At 37.1% G+C, this 19,529-nt stretch overlaps 1 protein-coding gene across 12 annotated transcripts in view; it reads right to left on the bottom strand.

Annotated features, from left to right (window-relative positions):
- The window catches only part of Esrrg (estrogen related receptor gamma), a 612,729-nt gene that overhangs the window by 43,857 nt on the left and 549,343 nt on the right, over positions 1 to 19,529 (bottom strand). For all 12 annotated transcript variants that reach the window (XM_070041493.1, XM_070041489.1, XM_070041499.1 and 9 more), the window contains one exon: positions 18,974 to 19,135. In XM_070041493.1, coding sequence (XP_069897594.1) covers positions 18,974 to 19,135 — 162 coding nt within the window. The remainder of the gene's footprint in view (positions 1 to 18,973; positions 19,136 to 19,529) is intronic.

Below are 19,529 nucleotides of genomic sequence, written 5' to 3'. Positions count from 1 at the left end.
TTCACTCACTCCTACCCTTCTCCTTTCTACAAAAACACCCCTTAAATCTATGTTTTAAGGTCACCAAGGACTTCATTAAAACTGGGCCCGAAATTTGCACAAGCACATGTGCCCCGGGCTGCACACACGCAACGGTCATCACCCTAGTCAATGGTGTACACGTGTGTGTTAATACATTTAGTGCATTAGAGATGTAAATTTTATTCTTCAAGCTGAAAGCCAGGTGATTAATTCTCATAGCATAGTGATCAATCGGTGCAGATGTTCCACCTGTATTAATGTTTGTTTTTGTACACATTAGTAGCAGGAGTACTCCAATAACACAGGTGTCTGCCACGGAGCTGGGTGACATTCTCTTTCGCCGGCAAACACTGAGATCTGTAGTTAGGTTGCACATCGTACTGCCAATTTTTTCAATTAGACCCATTATTGATTTGATGAAAAAGCAAATTAAACATACCATGGTGGTATGTAAATCGGTTAGAGAGAGCATAAGGTTCTGGTATAAAGCTGCAAAGGCATGAACTAGATGGCTTTCATCCATAGGAACTCTTAAAGGTTCCTGGCAATCCCTGGTACATCCCCTCAGTGACACAGGATGGCAAAACAGTCACCTACAAAGACCAGAACTGTATTTTTAAAATCCACAGCAGATGTACAGAAAGGAGAGAGAGGCTAGGAATCTATTCACTTGGAGTAGATTTGAAGAAAAGGAATGCTGCGGATATAACATAAAATAGTTTGCATAAAGTGATGGCAGAGTGTGACAGTCTGAATGCACAATAGGTGTGGTGAACCCCTGGGAGAATTATACTGATTCACACCGATGGTCTGACCACTCCCTCAAGACCCTGCATGTCCTCACATTCTACACTTGAAACACACAGACCTTGCTTACAACTAAAGTCGAATCCAACTTTTACATGTTAAAGTCTAAAATTTTTAAAGAATACCACTTATTCTTTAAAAAAAATGATGTTCTTCAGTCCTACTTAAAATCCAACTTTTACATGTTAAAGTCTAAAATTTTTAAAGAATACCACTTATTCTTTTAAAAAAATGATGTTCTTCAGTCCTACTTAAAAAAAATTAGATAAAATGAGGCAGAGATACTAAAAGTAGACCTCTTTTTAGCTATTGGTCTCATCGTTAAAAGGAAGCTAATGATTAAACTTTGTGTATGATGCCTCCCTGCTTTGTTATACCTTATGGCCTCGATAGTCACTTTCCTCAAGAAGTCTACCCGAGTCCCAAAGTTGAGAGTCTCCACTGGATGTTCCTCCATTAATGCACTAGGAAAATCAGTGTCATAATCACTTACTTATCTGTATGCATTACAGGCTATAAACTTCATAACAAGTCCGTTTATATTCATATCTCACAGCCTAGCAGAATGATTTGAATAGAGGGGCTCAGTACTTTTTAAATAAATAAATAACATAGGGAGAAATTTAATGGAAATTTTTATTTAGTTTCCTCAGTGCAAGCAAGGGACATAGAAAGCCAAAGGGATAGTACTGTCAGATGTTAAGCTCTACATTTTAACTATATAGAGTATGACAAATCTGTCAAGACAAGCTGAAATCATACATTGACTATTTGAAGCACGACCAAAATAAGTAGCAGGTGTGCCAAAGTCATATAAATATATCCTTCCCATCCTATTTAGTACGCTAGCTTGTACAAGAGAAGGTAAATAACTTCCGCCAAGAAGAAAAAGTGAAGTCATGGGCAGGTGAGAGTAAGGAGAAAAGAAAAACCAAAGAGAAATATTGTCAGCCTTAAGCAGCAGATCCATAACTGAAGAGAGCCTTATGATATCAGAACTCAGAAGAAGAGGAACTAGATAAGTGCAAAATATTGGGAAAGAAAGGGAAAGTATGAATACTGATTATAACAATCAGAACTCAGAGATAGGGGCAGGGCCCTTTACTGTTTGTGACAGGACAAGATAATTTCTGCAAATAAATAAATAAATAGGTAAGTGCCACAGTTAATCAGCAGATACTGAGTGGCAAGGAAGTATAATTAGAGAAAAGACATTTGGGCCAGGCGCCGGTGGCTCATGCCTGTAATCCTAGCTACTCAGGAGGCTAAGATGTGAGGATCGGGGTTCAAAGCCAGCTTGGGCTTTCTCCAATAAGCCACCAGAAAACCGAAAGTGGCGCTGTGGCTTAAGTGGTAGAGTGCTCACCTTGAGCTGAAAAGTTGAGGGACAGCGCTCAGGCCCAAAGTTCAAGCCCCACAACCAACAAAAGCAAAAAAAAAAAAAAGAAAAGAAAAGACATTTGGATCAAATATTCCATGCAAACTATGCTGTTTCTTATACTTTGAATTATAACTACTGATAGGTACAAGATTTCACTCTCTGCCAAAAAGTATCATGCTCCCTTTACTCTGGTCCTAAAAGGGACATTGTAGATGTGTGCATCTATGCACATTTTCACAGAAACGGACTCAGGTCATAAGACTGTAATACCCACTGCGAGAAACTCTAGAATATGCAAGTTAAAAAAAAGATAGATATTTTCTTCACATTTTCCTCTTGAGGAAAACTATCTTATCACAATTGAAGAGGATGGCATAAATCATGGGAAGAGTTCCTGGCTGCTTTTGTTTGCTTTCATTATTACATTTGCAAGTTCACTTTCTTAAGCAGAAAAATCTAGAAGATTGAAGTTGGCACTGCCAGCAGTCTCTGATAGCAAAGAACATATGTTTTCTGTCGTGCTGGCCCCTGACTTCCACAGCCCTGTGGAAGTCAGTTCAAGTCCTTACATCAAAGTTGGCCTGCCATTGTGGGGATGTTGTTAGAAGTTGGGGGAAAAAAAAAAAAAAGCTATGTCCATTTGAAGCTTGTCTGTGAACTTTGCATGAACCGCTAGGAATAATGTAGGGTGATGACAAGCCAGTTATACCTTCCACTAAATTTGCTGTCTGGAATGAACTGAAATAGTGTTTGGTTTGTGTAATTACGTCCATCTATCTTTATATTCCAGCGGCATATCGCAAATTGAAAATACTAAAAATTGACTGTTGGTTCTGATATTTAATGATTGCCAAAGACAAGACGATGATTTATTGGTTACTTACCGATGTGACACATTTGCATCTTATTAGACGGAGATTACTATTCCTTAAAATGCGGACGAGGCCTGATCATGTCTGATGGATTGATTTGATTTGCAAATGTAATCAAACTAATAAGAGGGAAAAAATGAGCAATAATGCCTTGTTTTTCAACTGGCAATCACTCCTCTGCCAACAAGGCTGATATCCCTGACTAAGCAGCCTCTACACAGTCTTCCTGTCGCCTCAAATAAACAAAGGGATGCTAAGAGCGTGATAAGAAGATAACAAGCTGAGTATGGATGCAACCTGGAGCCCAGGCCTCTGCACTGTGCTCTTGCAGAAGAACAAAAGTTAGCAGCAGGAGAGGGGCCTTAACCATCAGCTTCAATACCACCTTAATCCTCATATGAGGTGATGGTTGGTGAATAATCTTTTTTAAAAATGAAAACATGGTGATCCTCCCTAACATGACAAATAAGTCTCTGATCATATAGTGACTCCATTTCTGAGGTAGCTTAACCATTTAAAATCCAGGTGGTTGGAAACAAGCACAAAAACCTTTCAGGCAGATTCTGGCCCACAACTGAATCTTCAGAATCTCACTGATAGCCAGAACACAGGAATAGCAAGACCTGAAATGCTGGGTCTCAAGGAAGGGCTGAATTTGTCCTTCTCGACACATACCTTTTTGTATCTATGTGTGCCAGGACTGGATTTGAATTCAGGGCCCGGGTGCTGTCCCTTAGCTTTTTCACTCAAGGCAAACACTCCCACTTGACTCAGGGCTACACTTTCAGCCTTTTGCTTGTGAATCAGAGATAAGAGTCTCAGAGATCTTCGAGGCTTTGAATGCTGAGCCTCAGAACTCAGCTTGTATTAAAATCCTGGTCCATTAGCACCCAACTTCCAAGCACTTCTTCAAGAGTATGTGAGAAATAATTCCCAATAAGTTCCAAATCAACATCCTCAAAAGAACAATTAAAAATAATCAGATTATATATATATTTATATGATGCATCAGGAATCACAGAAAAAAAATGACAGTCTTCCAAGAAAAGCAACTAAACATGCAACAGGTCTTCCATAGAATAGACTCTATCTATATCTCCTTATCTTGCAAGACAAATAGTGATTAGCTCACTATAAAAATATATTATGTATGACATGTGAGCACAGGCTGGATACTGCACACAGGAAAATGTCCATTTCTAAGGCTTTTTACTATATTCAGATATTTCAAATCATATCCAATTTGGTATAAAGGTAGCTACAATCCCTTGATACACCTGCAATTTACTCAAGGACTGGAAGGGAATGCATGCTGAGTGAGCATGCTTAGGAACTAGGTTCAATCCCCAAGAACCTCCCCAACTCAAGTTCCTTCACTGCGCCAATACAGCATGGTCAGATTCAAATAAAGAATAAATAATTCTATGTAGCTACATGGAATTGCTTTTACAGTTTGAGTTAAAAGATGTGAAGACCTTCTTCCATTCAGTGCAGTCGGGCAGATAACTGCCCAGTAAATTAAAACCAATGGATTTATTTTACAAGCTAACTTTAACCAAATGTCACAGATACTGTTGCTTCAAAGACAGCATTGGTGCTTATAGGAATGCTTTATAAAATAGGCACATCTTAGAGGGAAGACTGGGATAGAGCAAGGGAAGGGATGACATTGTCTGAAGAGAAATGTACTCTTTACCTGACTGACGTAATCCCTGTGTACCTCACCTTTATCATAGCAATAAAAACATAGGCACATCTTATGAATTCGGATGGTTTCATCATATTATCTAGATGACTTAGCCCTGTATAAGACCTGCAGTAGTTCTCATGTTGGGTCATTAGCCATGTTTCCCAATCCCATAGCCCCAGGAAGAGGTTTTTCTCTCCTCCCCCTGCAGGAGGCTGCAGGAAAGAGGACTCTGATCCACATTCATGGACTAATAATTTCCAGTCAGTACAACATGCTATGTCAAAGAATAAAAATTGGCTCACAACTTATCATTTGTCATAGACAACTTGCTAAATCTATCACAATAAACTTTATAGAATGTTAATACTATAATGAGTCTATCTTCAAGATGCATGATATACATATAAATATATGCTTATGCGTCACATAATATAATATGCAAAACAGAGGAAGATAACTTGAAACTCTCTATTATTGTGACTAAAATTGTACTCTATTTTTCTGAAAACCTGTTAGTGACAATGCTAAATAGCATTCATGGAAAACTTGGAGCTGAAAGACATGAGGTTTAGTCCCAACTTGATCTCTGACTAGTTTGTGGCCATCTATAACTGTCCTGGTAATAAGTATCTTTACCCCAAATCAATGCTCAAGTAATGACACTCAGCATTTGTTGAACACTTAAAAATATGCAAGCCAGGTGCCAGTGGCTCATGTTTGTAACCTTAATTACTCAGGAAGCTGAGATATGAGGATCAAGGTTCAAAGCTATCCCAGGCAAGAAAGCCCATGAAACACTTATCTGCAATTCACCACCAAAAAGCCAGATGTGAAGCTGTGGTTCAAGTGGTAGAGAATCAGTCTTGAGAGGAAAAAAGCTCAGAAACAATACCCAAGCCCCAAATTCAAGCCCTAGTGCCAACATTAAAAAAAAAAATGCAAGAGGGCTGGGAAGGTGGCTCAGTGGTAGAGTGCTTGCTTTGTTTGCATGCATGAGGCCCTGGGTTGGAGTCCTCAGTACCACATAAGCAGAAAAAAGCCAGAAGTGGTGCTGTATCTCAAGTGGTAGAGTCCTAGCCTTGAGCAAAAGAGCTGAGAGACAGCATCCAGGCCTAGAGTTCAGGCCCACGACCAAAAAAAAAAAAAAAAAAAAAAAAAAAAGCAAGATTGTATTCTGTACTTTGCTTATAGTCGCTCATAGTATTGTCCTAGCAACCTATGAGAAGGTATTACTATACTTATTTATATGTATATATCTTATATGTATATAAACTGAGTTGCTGAATTACTGAGTACCTGAATTACAACCAGGGACACTAACTTCAAAGACTATACACTGTCCACTGTCCTCTTCTTAAAATTCAGAGCTCTCCTCTATGATTTCTAAGTTTTAATTTGCCAGCATTGATTATTTGGGGGGGGGAAAATCTTGCTTTGATATTATTCTACATATGTAAAATGAGTGTTCCATAGCTTCTCCTAGGCACGCTTCTGAAAAAAATAAGCACATTTTACAAGCTTCAGAATTCTTCATTTCAAAACAATGGTAATCACAGAATTAAATATAAATAATCTGAAGCCAATCATTCCTTTTTTTCCCAAAAAGAAGGTTAATCTGAGCAGCATGACAGTTGAACCAGCCTTTGGGCTGTTCACTCTTTCAAGCAAACAACATTCGTGCTCAGGACCTCCTGGCTGAGGCCTCTGCCCTGACTCAGTCAAATCACAAGATACAAGAAGCTTGATGTTGCTTTTCGTAAAGTGCTGACCATGTTTGGAGGTATTCTGTGTAGGGACCCCCAGCTGTTCCCCATACTTCCCTCCCTCAGCAGCCCAGGCCACCATGTGCCTGGCCACAAACGTGCTGACTGGCAGAGGGGCCAGCACCTCAGGTAATTAATCCTTTCCTAATGTAGGTTAAGCAGGTGTGAAGGCTCTCCCACACAGAAAGTATAGCTGCTCTTCGGAGGAACCCCCCTCCTCCTTTAAAGGGATGGTATTTAATTGGGCTCAGATGATTCTCTGATACTGACCTACATATTCAGTTATCAGCTTGCTTACTGTAAATCCAGTTGAGGAAACTGGTCCTTTCCCTCTTCTTCATTATATAGAATTAACAAGTTATGGGGAAGGCTTCATGCTGATGTGGCAGTGGAAACATAATTTCCTTATTAGAAGCAAAGTTATGGGCTTAATAGAGATTGGATTCACTAAATTGAACTGCCAGTGGCTCTCAGAATTACCAAAGGGAGGAATATATTTATTCAGTTATTCTCTTAGTCCAAATTGCATGTACACATGTGTGTGTGTGTGTGTGTGTGTGTGTGTGTGTGTGTATCTCTGTATTTGTTCAGGGGCCTGAACTCAGGGTCTTGAGCTCTTACGTGGCTTTTTCACTCAAGTCTGATGCTCTATCACTTAAGCCATACCTCCATTCCCAGTGTTTTGCTGGTTCACTGGAGTTAAGAGTCTAAGGGATTTTCCTGCCTGGGCTAGCTTCAAACTACAATCCTCAGATCTCAGCCTCTTTGGGTAGCTAGGATTACAGGTGTGAGGCACCAGCTCCCTGCAGTAACACTTTTTAAATCACATCGAATGGTACCATGAGAAAGCCAGGTGCTAACCTAAAGTGATTCAATCCCCTCATGACAGTTTGCATACCATGACCACCAATCGTGACTCTTGCTACAGGGAAAATAATAGTTTGGCAAAAAAAAATGAACTAAAAGAAATAAAATTGTACACTCCTACCTCAAAGAAATTGTATTTATATCTGGGAAAAGGAAATGCTTTTGTACTTATAAACAAATGCAAGAGGAGTGTTCCTCTGTGAAACCACAAACTGCTTAGAAAATCCCATCAATCAAACTGACTTTGACCAGTTAAAAGCGTGGTATTGAATTTTTCTCATTGAGGTCATTTCTAAGGGTTGATCAGTGGGTTAAATTGGGAAGGAAGGTGCATCATCATTTGTGTGTGTGTGTATGTGTGCTAATACCAAGGCTTGAACTCAGGGCCTGTGTTCTGCTCTGGCTTTTTGAGGACATCTAGCATCTTACCACACGAGCCACACATCTCCATTAGGGAAGCTGTATCATTTTAGAGAAACAATGGGCCCACTCTAGCATGGAGCCGAGGACTCACTGGTAGAGTGTCAAATTATTATCTGATCTGGGACAGAGAACATGGCTGGAGTGATACAAGCAGTGCTTGACAACTAAGCTTATGGTCCTGAGTTCAATACGCAGTCTTTATTAAAAGAAGTTGATTTGTAAAACATCATTGAGAGGGACAGAATGAGTGTCTTTGGATTTCAGTTACTATAAATACTGCTAGATTTTTTGTAAAGACAAAGAGAAAAGAGTCATTAAAAATATATATATATACATACATATAGTTAAATGGTGGAAAACTGCTTTAACAATACATATGTATCACATGTGTACTCTGTCTACAATTAATAAGGAAAATTAAAACTTCATGAGAAAGAAGTAAATGAGCAGGAATTCTCAGCCACAGCTTTCTCCTTCCTTTGCTCCTCTTATTACTCAGAAAATCCTTAGGCAGATGACATGCATCTATTACATCTCAATATGAAAAAGAAAATCCCTGATATTCCTCACACTTTTAATTCCTCCCCAAGTGCCCACAGAAACTCAGCTCAGCCCTGTTCCCACCTTTCTTCATCCACACCAGCACCATGTCTTTCCATACACTGAAACCACACTTCCGTTTCCTAAACCTAGTCGTTATTTATCCACTGAGCCTTGTTCTAATGAGGAGGCAGACTGATTCAGTCTCAAAAAGGAACACAGCTCAGCATGGTATTCTTGGAAGAAAAGACCCAGATGATCAAAGATACATGGCTTTTCTATACCAAGATATATACTCCAAAATTATTTCAAATTCTCCTGATTGTAATGGAAAAGCTTCATTTTTTAGAATAAACGCACACACTGTATACACACATACATGTGTGCATATCCACACACTCATGTACGTATCTATATATAGCATGTATATATGCAAATAATTATTCACACAAATATCCACATACAAATAAGTCAGTCTCACAAAGATAAGTATCACATGGTTTCTCTAATTTATGGAATCCAGGAGAAACTATAACCAAGGTCATCAGAGAAAAAGAGGGATAACTAGGGAGGGAGAAGGAGAAGAGGAAGAAGAATGGGCAAGAAAGAATAATAGAGCAGATGGATATGACCAAAATAGCTTATATGTGTATTTGGAAATGTCAGGTGAAATCTTTTACTATGGGAAACAATATAAACCATTTTTTAAATGGACTAAGAATTCTGAGTTTACTTTCTCCTAAAAGAAACTCAGCATTTCATTTTTATTGAAGAAATCACTTCTGTCTGTGTTTAAAAAGTACTTTTCACCGAGTAGGCATTCTATAGAAAACTATTTCTCTGATGCTTGAACTCACCAGCTGCCATACAATTTATATCTCTTTCCTCTGCTCTTTGTTTTTCAGCCATTTTCCCTGAATGTCAAAGTCAATTTAGTGCATTTCACTTTGCTGAATAAATCAGAGGCGAAATCCTTGCTAAAAGTGAAAATTTGATTTGCTAAAAGGAGCTTAGGGCAACTATTAATCAATATATCCAGAGTGTCAAAGCCAAGGCCAGGATAGACATGCATTCATTTGGAGATTGGCTGAGCCAGATAAAGGGGGAACACAGGGGAAAAAGTGCCACCAGCCACTAAGGGAAGTAGAACTAGGGTTGGGGAAAGGGTCAGGAAGGAGCAGAGGGAATAAACAAAGCCCTCCCTGCCTCATGCTCCGTACTCCTCTCCCACTGGTGTTTAGAGATGAAAACATTTTAATCAAACATTTGAGCATATGTGGTTTATATTAATTATGCCAGCTTTTATATAACATTTTACCCATAAGACCCAGTTTTCTCTCTTTAACTCATCAAGTAGATTTGAAAACAACCTAAAAGTTACAGGCAACATCTTCTCTAATAAAAAGAATACCAGAAAAGCAAGCAGAGACTTGGCTAGGTCTATACAATGTCAATAGTCTCATAATCCTTAGGTAAACTTCAGGTTGTCTCAAACTTCTGAAAGATCATTTTAAAAGAGCTTAGCAATTACCATGAGCTTGTTTGAAATGGATGACATGCTTTTAGAACATAAGGCATGGAGAAAGGTTATTTTCCAAAGTAGTGAGTTATCTTTCTGTCTAGAAGCTGATTTTCATCTTTTCAAAATGAAAATCCATGTGGTCAGTCTCCATTAAATATTGCAGTAGTGTTTCTCTACCATTAGTAGGAAATATGCTATCCTGGCTTGAAGGTCAGGGTTTTCTAGGATGGGTTCTTGTCTGTGTCTGTAGCCTCCATTGACATTGTCACTGTGTGTAGCCTTGGAGTAACACAATCACATCTAGTCACTCTGTTTAGCTTCAAGTTCATTTTTCTGAACCACCCACCAGGCTGAGAGGGCTAGATTTATGTGTGTGTCCTGAGTGTACATGGCTGGTATATAATTCATTGAATGCTTATGCAACAAAGGTGAAAAAAGTAAAAAGAGGCTGGCAGAAACTATTTTAATCCTCCATGGTAGAGGTATTGTTTTTGATGTGATTGGAAAGTCTTCACAGTGACTCACTTTTCCATTTTACCTTTACGTGTCCATCAACTTCAACATCCAGTGAATCTGAGCATAGTTGGGGGAAATGGGAACACTGGATCAGTGTAACCAATCATTTAGTGACTTTTACAACTGGTCACATAAGTAGTCAAAGAGTGATTGACTTGGTCATTAAAATGTGTTATTAGTAGCTGGGCACTGGTGGCCCACACCTGTAATCCTAGCTACTCAGGAGGGTGAGAGCTGAGGATCATGGTTCAAAGCCAGCCTGGGCAGGAAAGTCCATGAGACTCTTATCTCCAATAAACCACCAGAAAAACTGGAAGTGGCGCAGTGGCTGAAGTGGTAGAGAGCTCAACTTGAGCTGAAGAGCTGAGGGACAGCACCCAGGCCCAGAGTTCAAGCCCCACAACCAACCAACAAACCAATCAATCAATCAATCAATCAATAGAAATGTGTCATTAGTAATGTTTAGGCTATACTACCAAGTCATGGTCTTAGTTTGCATTTATTGAAAGATATGGCAGACCTTCTCTTGTAAGGAATTCTCCTTCCCTTTTATCTTTGATGTTGTAAATGTACAGACAAAATGTACAAAGAGGCTGGGTATGTTACATTTGTTTAAATGTATTATAAAATTCAAATAGGAGATTGAGGACAAACGACAAGATCACGGGGAAAGTAATGAGGACTGTGAAGATGTTGCTACTCGCAACATCATCTCCGTTCAGTACACCACAGCTCTGACTAACGTTCTCTCCAGAATGAGTCATGCAGAACTCTCAGCTCTCTGATTTACTCATCTACAAAGCAGGGCTAATAAGAAGAAAACTGTCCTTCAATAAAAGTTGGTAGAAGTGCTTTGTAAGCAATAAAGAGTTATCATAGCTAGTTTAGATTGAAGGCTCAATTCCATGCATAAGATGAACAAGTCAAGTCTGAATCGAACACAGTGGTAAATCAAGATTATCATCAATATATGTTCCTACAGAGGTACATTTGTTTATGCAGATAGGGCTAATGATTCAGGATGATCTCATGGGCATCTTCCCATTGTGCCTAGAGTAGTGTTAGGTATGCAAAAGATACATTAATAGTTTAATAAGCCTTTAATGATTACTAAAAAATGATGAGTCCTTTCCAATTATACAATAGCAAAGCTATGGAGAGATGGCAAATGCATGTGGTCTAGTAACTAGCAGGAGCAAAGCAGGTGGAAATTCAGCATGATGACAGAGTAGTGCATAGCCCATGAATAGCACTGAATAGCCCATGACACATCATTGTGAGCATCTTTAACAGCCTGTGGTTTGTCTCTTGAACTGGATCTCTGCCAGGCAAACCTCACTAAATCTTATTGGTCTACTGTTTTCATTTTCAATAAAGTTAGCTATAGAAAATAAAGGAATCTGGTTGCCCATGACTCATGCCTATAATCCTAACTACTCAGGAGGCTGAGATCTGAGGATTTCAGTTCAAAGACAGCCTGGGCAAGAAAGTCCTTATGAGATTCTTATCTACAACTAACCCCTCAAAAACCAGAAGTGGTAGTGTGGCTCAAGTGGTAGTCTAGTCTTGAGCTAATCTTGATCAAGAAGGGTCTCATGGACAGCACTCAGGCCCTGAGTTCAAGCCCCACAACCAATTTTTTAAAAAAATCAATAAAGAAGTCTCAGGTGATACCTAAACATTTTTTACAACATAGTTATCACTTCCTGATTCCTATTTCTATACACAGTTGTGACTTTCACGAATGATAAACAAGGAAATTATATATGTATAGTAAATAAAATGTGCAGCAATAAAATATAAGTAATGAATAAAATAAAACAAAATAAAATATATGTACAGCAATAAAAAATAAATTGAATAAATAAAAATAAATACAGGATATATATGACATATAAATGATATGTGTACAATACTTTGGAAATAAAAAATAACATAGAATGCTTTATATTTACATCATACTTTACAATTTGCAAATTAATTAAATATAGGAATAAAATGTACACGCATATTTTTTCCTTATTTGATTTTCACAATATAATTAATGGTTAGCATAACTAAGTAACCTACAAAAATTACTGAACTATAGCTCAATTTTTCTGATTTTACTCTCAAATCATTCTAATCTATAAGTAATGGTTTTATAGCTACAAAGTAGATTAAACAAAACCCCCAAACAGTTAATAATTGAATACTCATAACTTTAAGTGGTCTTATTATTTATCCAGTTCCTGGGTCTTATATTTAACTTATCTCCATTTAACTAGAAGATTCAACTATCTCACAGTAGATATAGCTGAATTAAACAAAAGAAAAATTAATCTAGAGAAAAGAGGCTAAAATTAGAGTGCTTTAATTCATTCAAAGCAAAGTAGAAATTACAATTACATACAACCTTCTCTATGAGATGGTGTTGAAGGTAAAATATGAAAACCAATGAAAGTTTGTGCTATACACATTTTAAATCAACTAATCAATGAATATTTATCAAGTTCCAATAATACAAATTTCACATAAACTATTAGATGCAACTTATATATGGTGCTTGTCAACTAGCTCTTACATATCAAATCATAATCACATATATTACACATAGAAACAATCTTATTTTAGGGGCTGGGAAGGTGGCTCAGTGGTAGAGCTCTTGCCTTGCATGCCTGAGGCCCTGGGTTCAATTCCTTGGCACCACATAAGCAAAAAGAAAAAAGCCGGAAGTGGTGCTGTGGCTCAAGTGGTAGAGCGCTAGCCTTGAGCTGAAGAGCTGAGGGACAGCGCCCAGGCCCAGAGTTCAGGCCCCATGACCGGACCCCCCCCCCAAAAAAAAGAAACAATCTTATTTTAGCATGTTATTTTGTACATTAGTATGCATCCTAATCATGTAATGGTGTTACCAATTGAAAGTGGGTATTTTGCCAACCATACCCAATAATGAAATTGTTTTGTGTGTGTACCACTATGGGGGCTTGAACTCCTGACCTCATGACCTTGTACTCACAGTTTATTTGACACCCTATCATTTTAGCTACACATCCATTTCCAGCTTCATGCTGGTTAATTGGAGATAAAAATCTCACAGACTTTTCTGCATGTGCTAGCTTCAAGCTTCAATTCTCAGATCTCAGTTTTCTGAGTAGCTAGAATTATAGGCATGAGCCACTGGTGCCCAGTTCCAGTAATGAGTATTTAAAAATAAAACCTCCATACAACTCTAGCAGGAGGGTAACATAATCTTATAAATTGGGTTCCACATAAAATTGGTTCAAGCAATTAGTATATATCAAACAGTACTATGAACAAAAAATATTCCATTTTTAATCTTTTGCAGAATTAATTCCATAACACAAAAATCATTTAATCCACACTCTAAACAGATTTCTGTCACTGTAGAAAATTCTAAATAACTCTACTGAGAAAACATTAAACAGGCAAGTCAGTGAACAGTTTTTAATGTACATTTTCCTAACTGAACCATTTTTACAAAAAACCATTTCAGTGCAAATGAAAAATATTAGCTTTTATGTTTTAGATATGTTTCTTACATGAAAAAACACTTAAAGACTGTTTATTGTATTATCTGCATAGTGTAGTTTTCTTTTGGAGCTAGATATCTTTCCCTTATCTTGCTATAAGGAAAAATTATAGGGCTCTCTCTCTCTCTCTCTCTCTCTCTCTCTCTCTCTCTCTCTCTCTCTCTCTCTCTCTCTCTCTCTCTCTCTCTCTCTCTCTCTCTCTCTCTCTCTATCTGTCTCTCTCTCTCTGTCTGTCTCTCTCTCTCTAGTGCCATTACAATAGGCAACATTTTAACAACATGACTAACGGTTTGCCAAACTGGAGCAATGGCCATGTCTTCTTCATGTTGAAAACAAGGCAACTTAGGAATTTGTTATATTAAAAAAGGAAAAATGCTTTCAATCCTACAATTATTCTTTTAGTTGTTGTAATACCTTTCTGTTCTTTTAAAGTAAGCTATCTGGAAAGATCCACAAATTTAAACCACTTATAGAGGTTAGCTAATATGGGTTATGCATTTTTAAGCACCCTCTGACTAACCACATTTTGTATTTTGTTAACCCAGATCCAGTACATAATAATATTATAATCAAGCACAAAGAACAATAATAGATCTGACTGTTGGGCTGATAATTGTCTTATCACACCCTGTGAAACCTAGCTCTGATATTTGCCATTACTCTGCAGCCCATTCTCGGGGGGAAAAAAGAAAAAGGCCAACAATGGGGAGAGAATGAAGTCGAGTGTGCAGGAGCTCCGTATCTACATAAAGGAGATTAGAGGCGACAGCGTTCCATTTTACAGCTCAATCATATTGTGTTAGCATGCGCTTATCCGAGCGCAGACGAAATTGAAAGAGAAATAAAAAAGAGTCAGGCAGATAGGAACCAGAAAAGCGAGGCATGAGCAATTTCCAAGGATATAAAAGGATGCTAATGGTGGGGTCTTGTCATTCTTAAAAAGGGCTATTAGAGCACCATCATCTGTTCTTGTACCCTTATGCTCCTCCAACTAAAGTCAAGCATTTTCTAAAGCCCTTGAGATCTTTTATTTTTTTCTTCGGCTACAGATAAAGTGTGGTCATGTTTCAAAACATATGTGATTTATCAACATAAGTCAACGAATTCTATTTACTGATAATAATAATAATAATAATAATAATAATAAAAATCCCTCCACTCCGTAGGTATTTTTCTTCAATCTTTTCTTTTGTTCAATTCTTTACTTTTTATGTAGCAGAATCAAGTGTGGGAAAAGCATCTTCAGAGCAGGACAGAAAAGCTCCAGAGCTAATCTTAGAAGTTAAACCTAAAATGCCTGTACCGTGATTGCACAAACTAAGAATAGCACACACACACACACACACAGCAAAGGTTTTAGGTTTTAGTGTACTTTACTGAAGTGTTCAATAATGTAAGCTTTAGAAAAACAAAGAGTTTTGAAGTTAGCACTAAGACAGGACATTTTAGTTCAGATGTGACTTTAATTCCAGCTCTGACTCCACTTTTCAGAACTGGCTCATGTATCAAGAATAGGAAATTTTCCTTTCATTTAAGTGAGGAAAGTGGCTTCACTCTCGATGTTGTCTGTGCCTTTACCTCCTTATCCCATGTTCCTCTCCGACCTGTGTTGTTCTCTGATGCCCCAGAATTAAGCCAGCACACTTCAATATCAAAGCATCTTTCCCTTCTACCTCTTCAAAATATTCTATGGTATATATGGTATTCCAAAAAAAATCATTAAAAAGGATTTCAGTTAATTCTTGTTTTGCTAATCTCATTCTGAACAGCCAGGCCTCTCCTTGCAATCATTTAAAATATCCTCTGGGCATCATGAAAATCAGAGCTGTGAATCATCTCTCCACTGTGACCGGCTCTGGCATTTGCCATAGAGAGAGAATAGCATCAGTCCCCACCAATTCTAAGCCTCCGCTTAAGGCTGAGCACATAATCGTATAGCAATTGTTTCCAGCACTGCAAACGGTCTTACTCATAGTTATTTAAAGTTACCATCTTTGCAAAAGTCACCAGAGTCCTGTTACTGTGACAAGTTCCTTTGTAAGCTAACATTTCTCCTTGGATGCACAGCCAGAACTGCAAATTTATCACTGACTTTTCCTTACCAGAAGGCTTAGAAGAAGTTGTTGACTTTTCTAAGTCTCCATTGTGACATGTTTGGATGTTATCAAAATACTATGTGAACAAATCCCTTAGATCCAGGGAGATTTGAGCAGAGTTCATGGAATTAATGGATGGCTTGGAATTATGGTGACATAGATATTTACACAGATGTGAATGATGATGATAATGAAGATGATGATGAAAATATTATTTTGAAATCATTCAAATAAAACCTATTGGGAAACTAAAATGTCTTGATTGAATTTCAAAGCAGAAATTGCTCTGTATATGTTCTGCATATATTTTGAAGGCATTGCGTATATCTGTGAATTTGTCCATATATATTCATATATATATACATGCTTGTAAATATATACACGTATAAACATGGATGCATATGTGTACATGGGGTTTTTGTTGTTGTTGCTAGTATTTGTTTCAACTCAGTGCCTTGCACTCTGACTTGGTTTTGCTTATGGCTAGTGCACTATCATTTGAGCCAAACATCCAGTCTGACATCTTTGCTGGTTAATTGGAGATAGAATCTCATATAGACTTGTCTGCCCTGGCTAGCTTTGAACCATAATCCTCCCATCTCAGCCTCCTGAGGATATAGGATTACAGGTGTGAGACACAGTTACTGTTACCTAGCTTTGTCATATATATATATATCTATATATATCTCTATATATAGATATATATATAATTACCAATCTACCAATCTCTGCCTCTGTGAACTGGTGATATAATAGCACCTGGTCCTTAGGTTTGATCTACGATCCTCAGTTAGGGGTAATAGAGGCAGACTGGTATATTTTTACCCACCCCCCCACACACACACCACACACATCTAAGGATATATGGTACCATTTGAATACTTTTCATTTGTTAGGAGTGCTACTGGCATCTAATGGGTAGAAGCCAAGGATGTTGTTAAACATCTCCTTATAATGCATAAGACAGCTACCTATCTACACACAATTGTGGAATCCCCTGTATCTGTGGTGCCAAAGCTGAAACCCTGGGTTAGAATAGTAACAATATATTGTTATTATATGTAATATATTATTATAAATTATATATGTTTTATACATATTATTTTGTATATAATTGTTATTATGTAAATATACATAGAATAATATATAGAATATAAACTATATAGTTATTATATATACTCTACATAGTTATTATATATTATATATACTATACAGAGAATATGTATTATATATATTATGTATATAGTTATTATAGAACTATATATAGTTATTATTCTATATAGAATATTATTCTATAGAGTATAGTATATGTATATATTACATATATATAATTAATAGTAATATATAGTCATACAGTAATATGTAGTAATACATATAGCAATATATAGTAATATATCATATATTTAGCTGCTATTATATATACATACATGTATATATATGTGTGTGACTTGTGTATACATGTTTTATATATATATACAAAACATCACAATGACATATGGTACAAACATATGTGTGTATATATATATGTAAACTACTTAATGAAATATTTTGGATACTGTAACAGATATTAGTTTTTTTTCTTTGTTCTCTTAAACCCTTTCCTGACATTGTTCTCAAGTACAAATTTTAGTCATCCACACAGCCAGAGTTCCAAAATATTATAACATTCTTTAGAACATGCATGTGTCTAACTCACATAGCTCTGTTACAATCCAGATGTCATATCACCCCTGCACATAATCCAGTTTCCATCCTTCCTTGAGATGTACTAACCCTGTGAGGGTATTTTCTAAAGAATGCACTCAAGCTCACCTATTTAACTAGTTTTGACTTAATTTGGGGTGCTTTATTAGCAAGCAGTGTAAGACAAAGTAGCTGGTATAATACAGAGTGATGTTTAAATTAGTTTACAATTTGCTTGGCCTCATCTAGAACTGCACGGAACAAAGCCATTCAGAAATGTCAGCTGTGTTCCTAACCACTGAAACAAATTGTCGCCTGAACGCTGCACACCTAATGACTTCAAATTAGCTCCACTGCGATATCGCCTGACAGTTCGTTACGACTGTTAGCAACATAGCTGGCGTATCATGACCAATAAATTGGTTTCAGTGTGGGCTGGGAAAGGGACTTCCATCAATTTGATTAAAGAAATTACTGTAGCATTCAAAGCATAAAGACAAACTAGTTTAAGGAGACAGAAGTAAGTTAACTGTACCAGAAAAATACTGCTCATCACTCAAAACTTGTTTAGAAAGTATTTGAAGATCAAAGTCCAAATAAATGAAAATTAATTCAAGTGGAATACTAAAATTCTCAAACTCGTGACCATGCATATGTTTATTGAAAAGAAAGAATAGATTGTTTTTGAAATACTAATTCTATATCACCATATGAGAAACTTTACCATCTCAGTTTAAGATTTGCTCTTTAAAATAGTTTATATATGAATTTATAAATGCATAGTAAATACCTAATTGGAAACCAAGGCAAACGTATAAATACAAACAGCAATTCATTAGAATCAGCCCCAATAAACAATACAATGAGAAATTCCTACAAGGGCAAAAAAAAGTGTCTTATCTACTGCTCACAATAATAACATTTAAAGTTACAAGAAAAAGCAGCATTATTTGTCAGGAAAAAAGAAAGTTCAGAATTTTAAAAATAATAAGCATATGTTTTTAAAAAGTCTTTTTTCAATATCTTGTAAGAACTAATGCCTTCATATATAAAAATATAATTCACCAAAACCCAAACGTATGTGTGTGTGTGTGTGTATGTATGTGTGTGTGTGTGTGTAAGCAAAACTCTGAATTAAGCATGATCTTTTTTTAAGTCAAGATTTTAAGGAATCCTATAAGTAAATCTGAATCTGCCCAAATCTACATGGATAACTGAGGAAATTCACTACGACCTTTTTGTTGTGGTGGTTTTAAATATACCTGGAATATGCTTCGCCCATCCAATGATCACCACCAACTCTCGGTCAGCCAAGTCACACAGTGTAGTGAGGGCCTTGATGTCACTGTCCGGGACAGTAGGGTCAGGCATGGCATAGATCTTTTCCGGTTCAGCCACCAACAAATGTGAGACAATCTTGTTATCTGCAGGATCAGACCAGAACATTTCAAGATCACTACAAGCATCATTCTTCTCTTTCACAAGCCCTACAGCACTTTTGTGCTTATAAAAAAAAATTAAATATTCAACAATTAACTCAGACTATCCCTTTTATGGTCCAATACGCCTGTGTTAAACAGTTTTCAGAGGAAAAGAATCAGGTCGGAAAGCAAAGTGCAGCAGCCCTGATCAAATGCTTGCTTTTCTCTTTGGCTTACTCTGCTTTGGCTAGAATGAAGCAACTACCCCGTAGTAAGTTTTTTGTTTTTGTTGTTCGGTGGTTGTTTGGAGGTTTGTTTTGTTTGTAGCAAACAGGGAAGAGATACTAGATATTGTCTGGGTTTGATGTTTCATTCTTAAATGAGATTTGGGAATGCT

The sequence above is a fragment of the Dipodomys merriami genome, unplaced genomic scaffold (genome assembly GCF_024711535.1).
Source record: "Dipodomys merriami isolate MVZ:Mamm:240054 unplaced genomic scaffold, mDipMer1.0.p SCAF_31, whole genome shotgun sequence".
Classification (NCBI taxonomy): Eukaryota; Metazoa; Chordata; class Mammalia; order Rodentia; family Heteromyidae; genus Dipodomys; species Dipodomys merriami.
The sequence above is the reverse complement of the archived record's forward strand: the minus strand, read 5'-3'. Positions and strand labels throughout refer to the sequence as shown.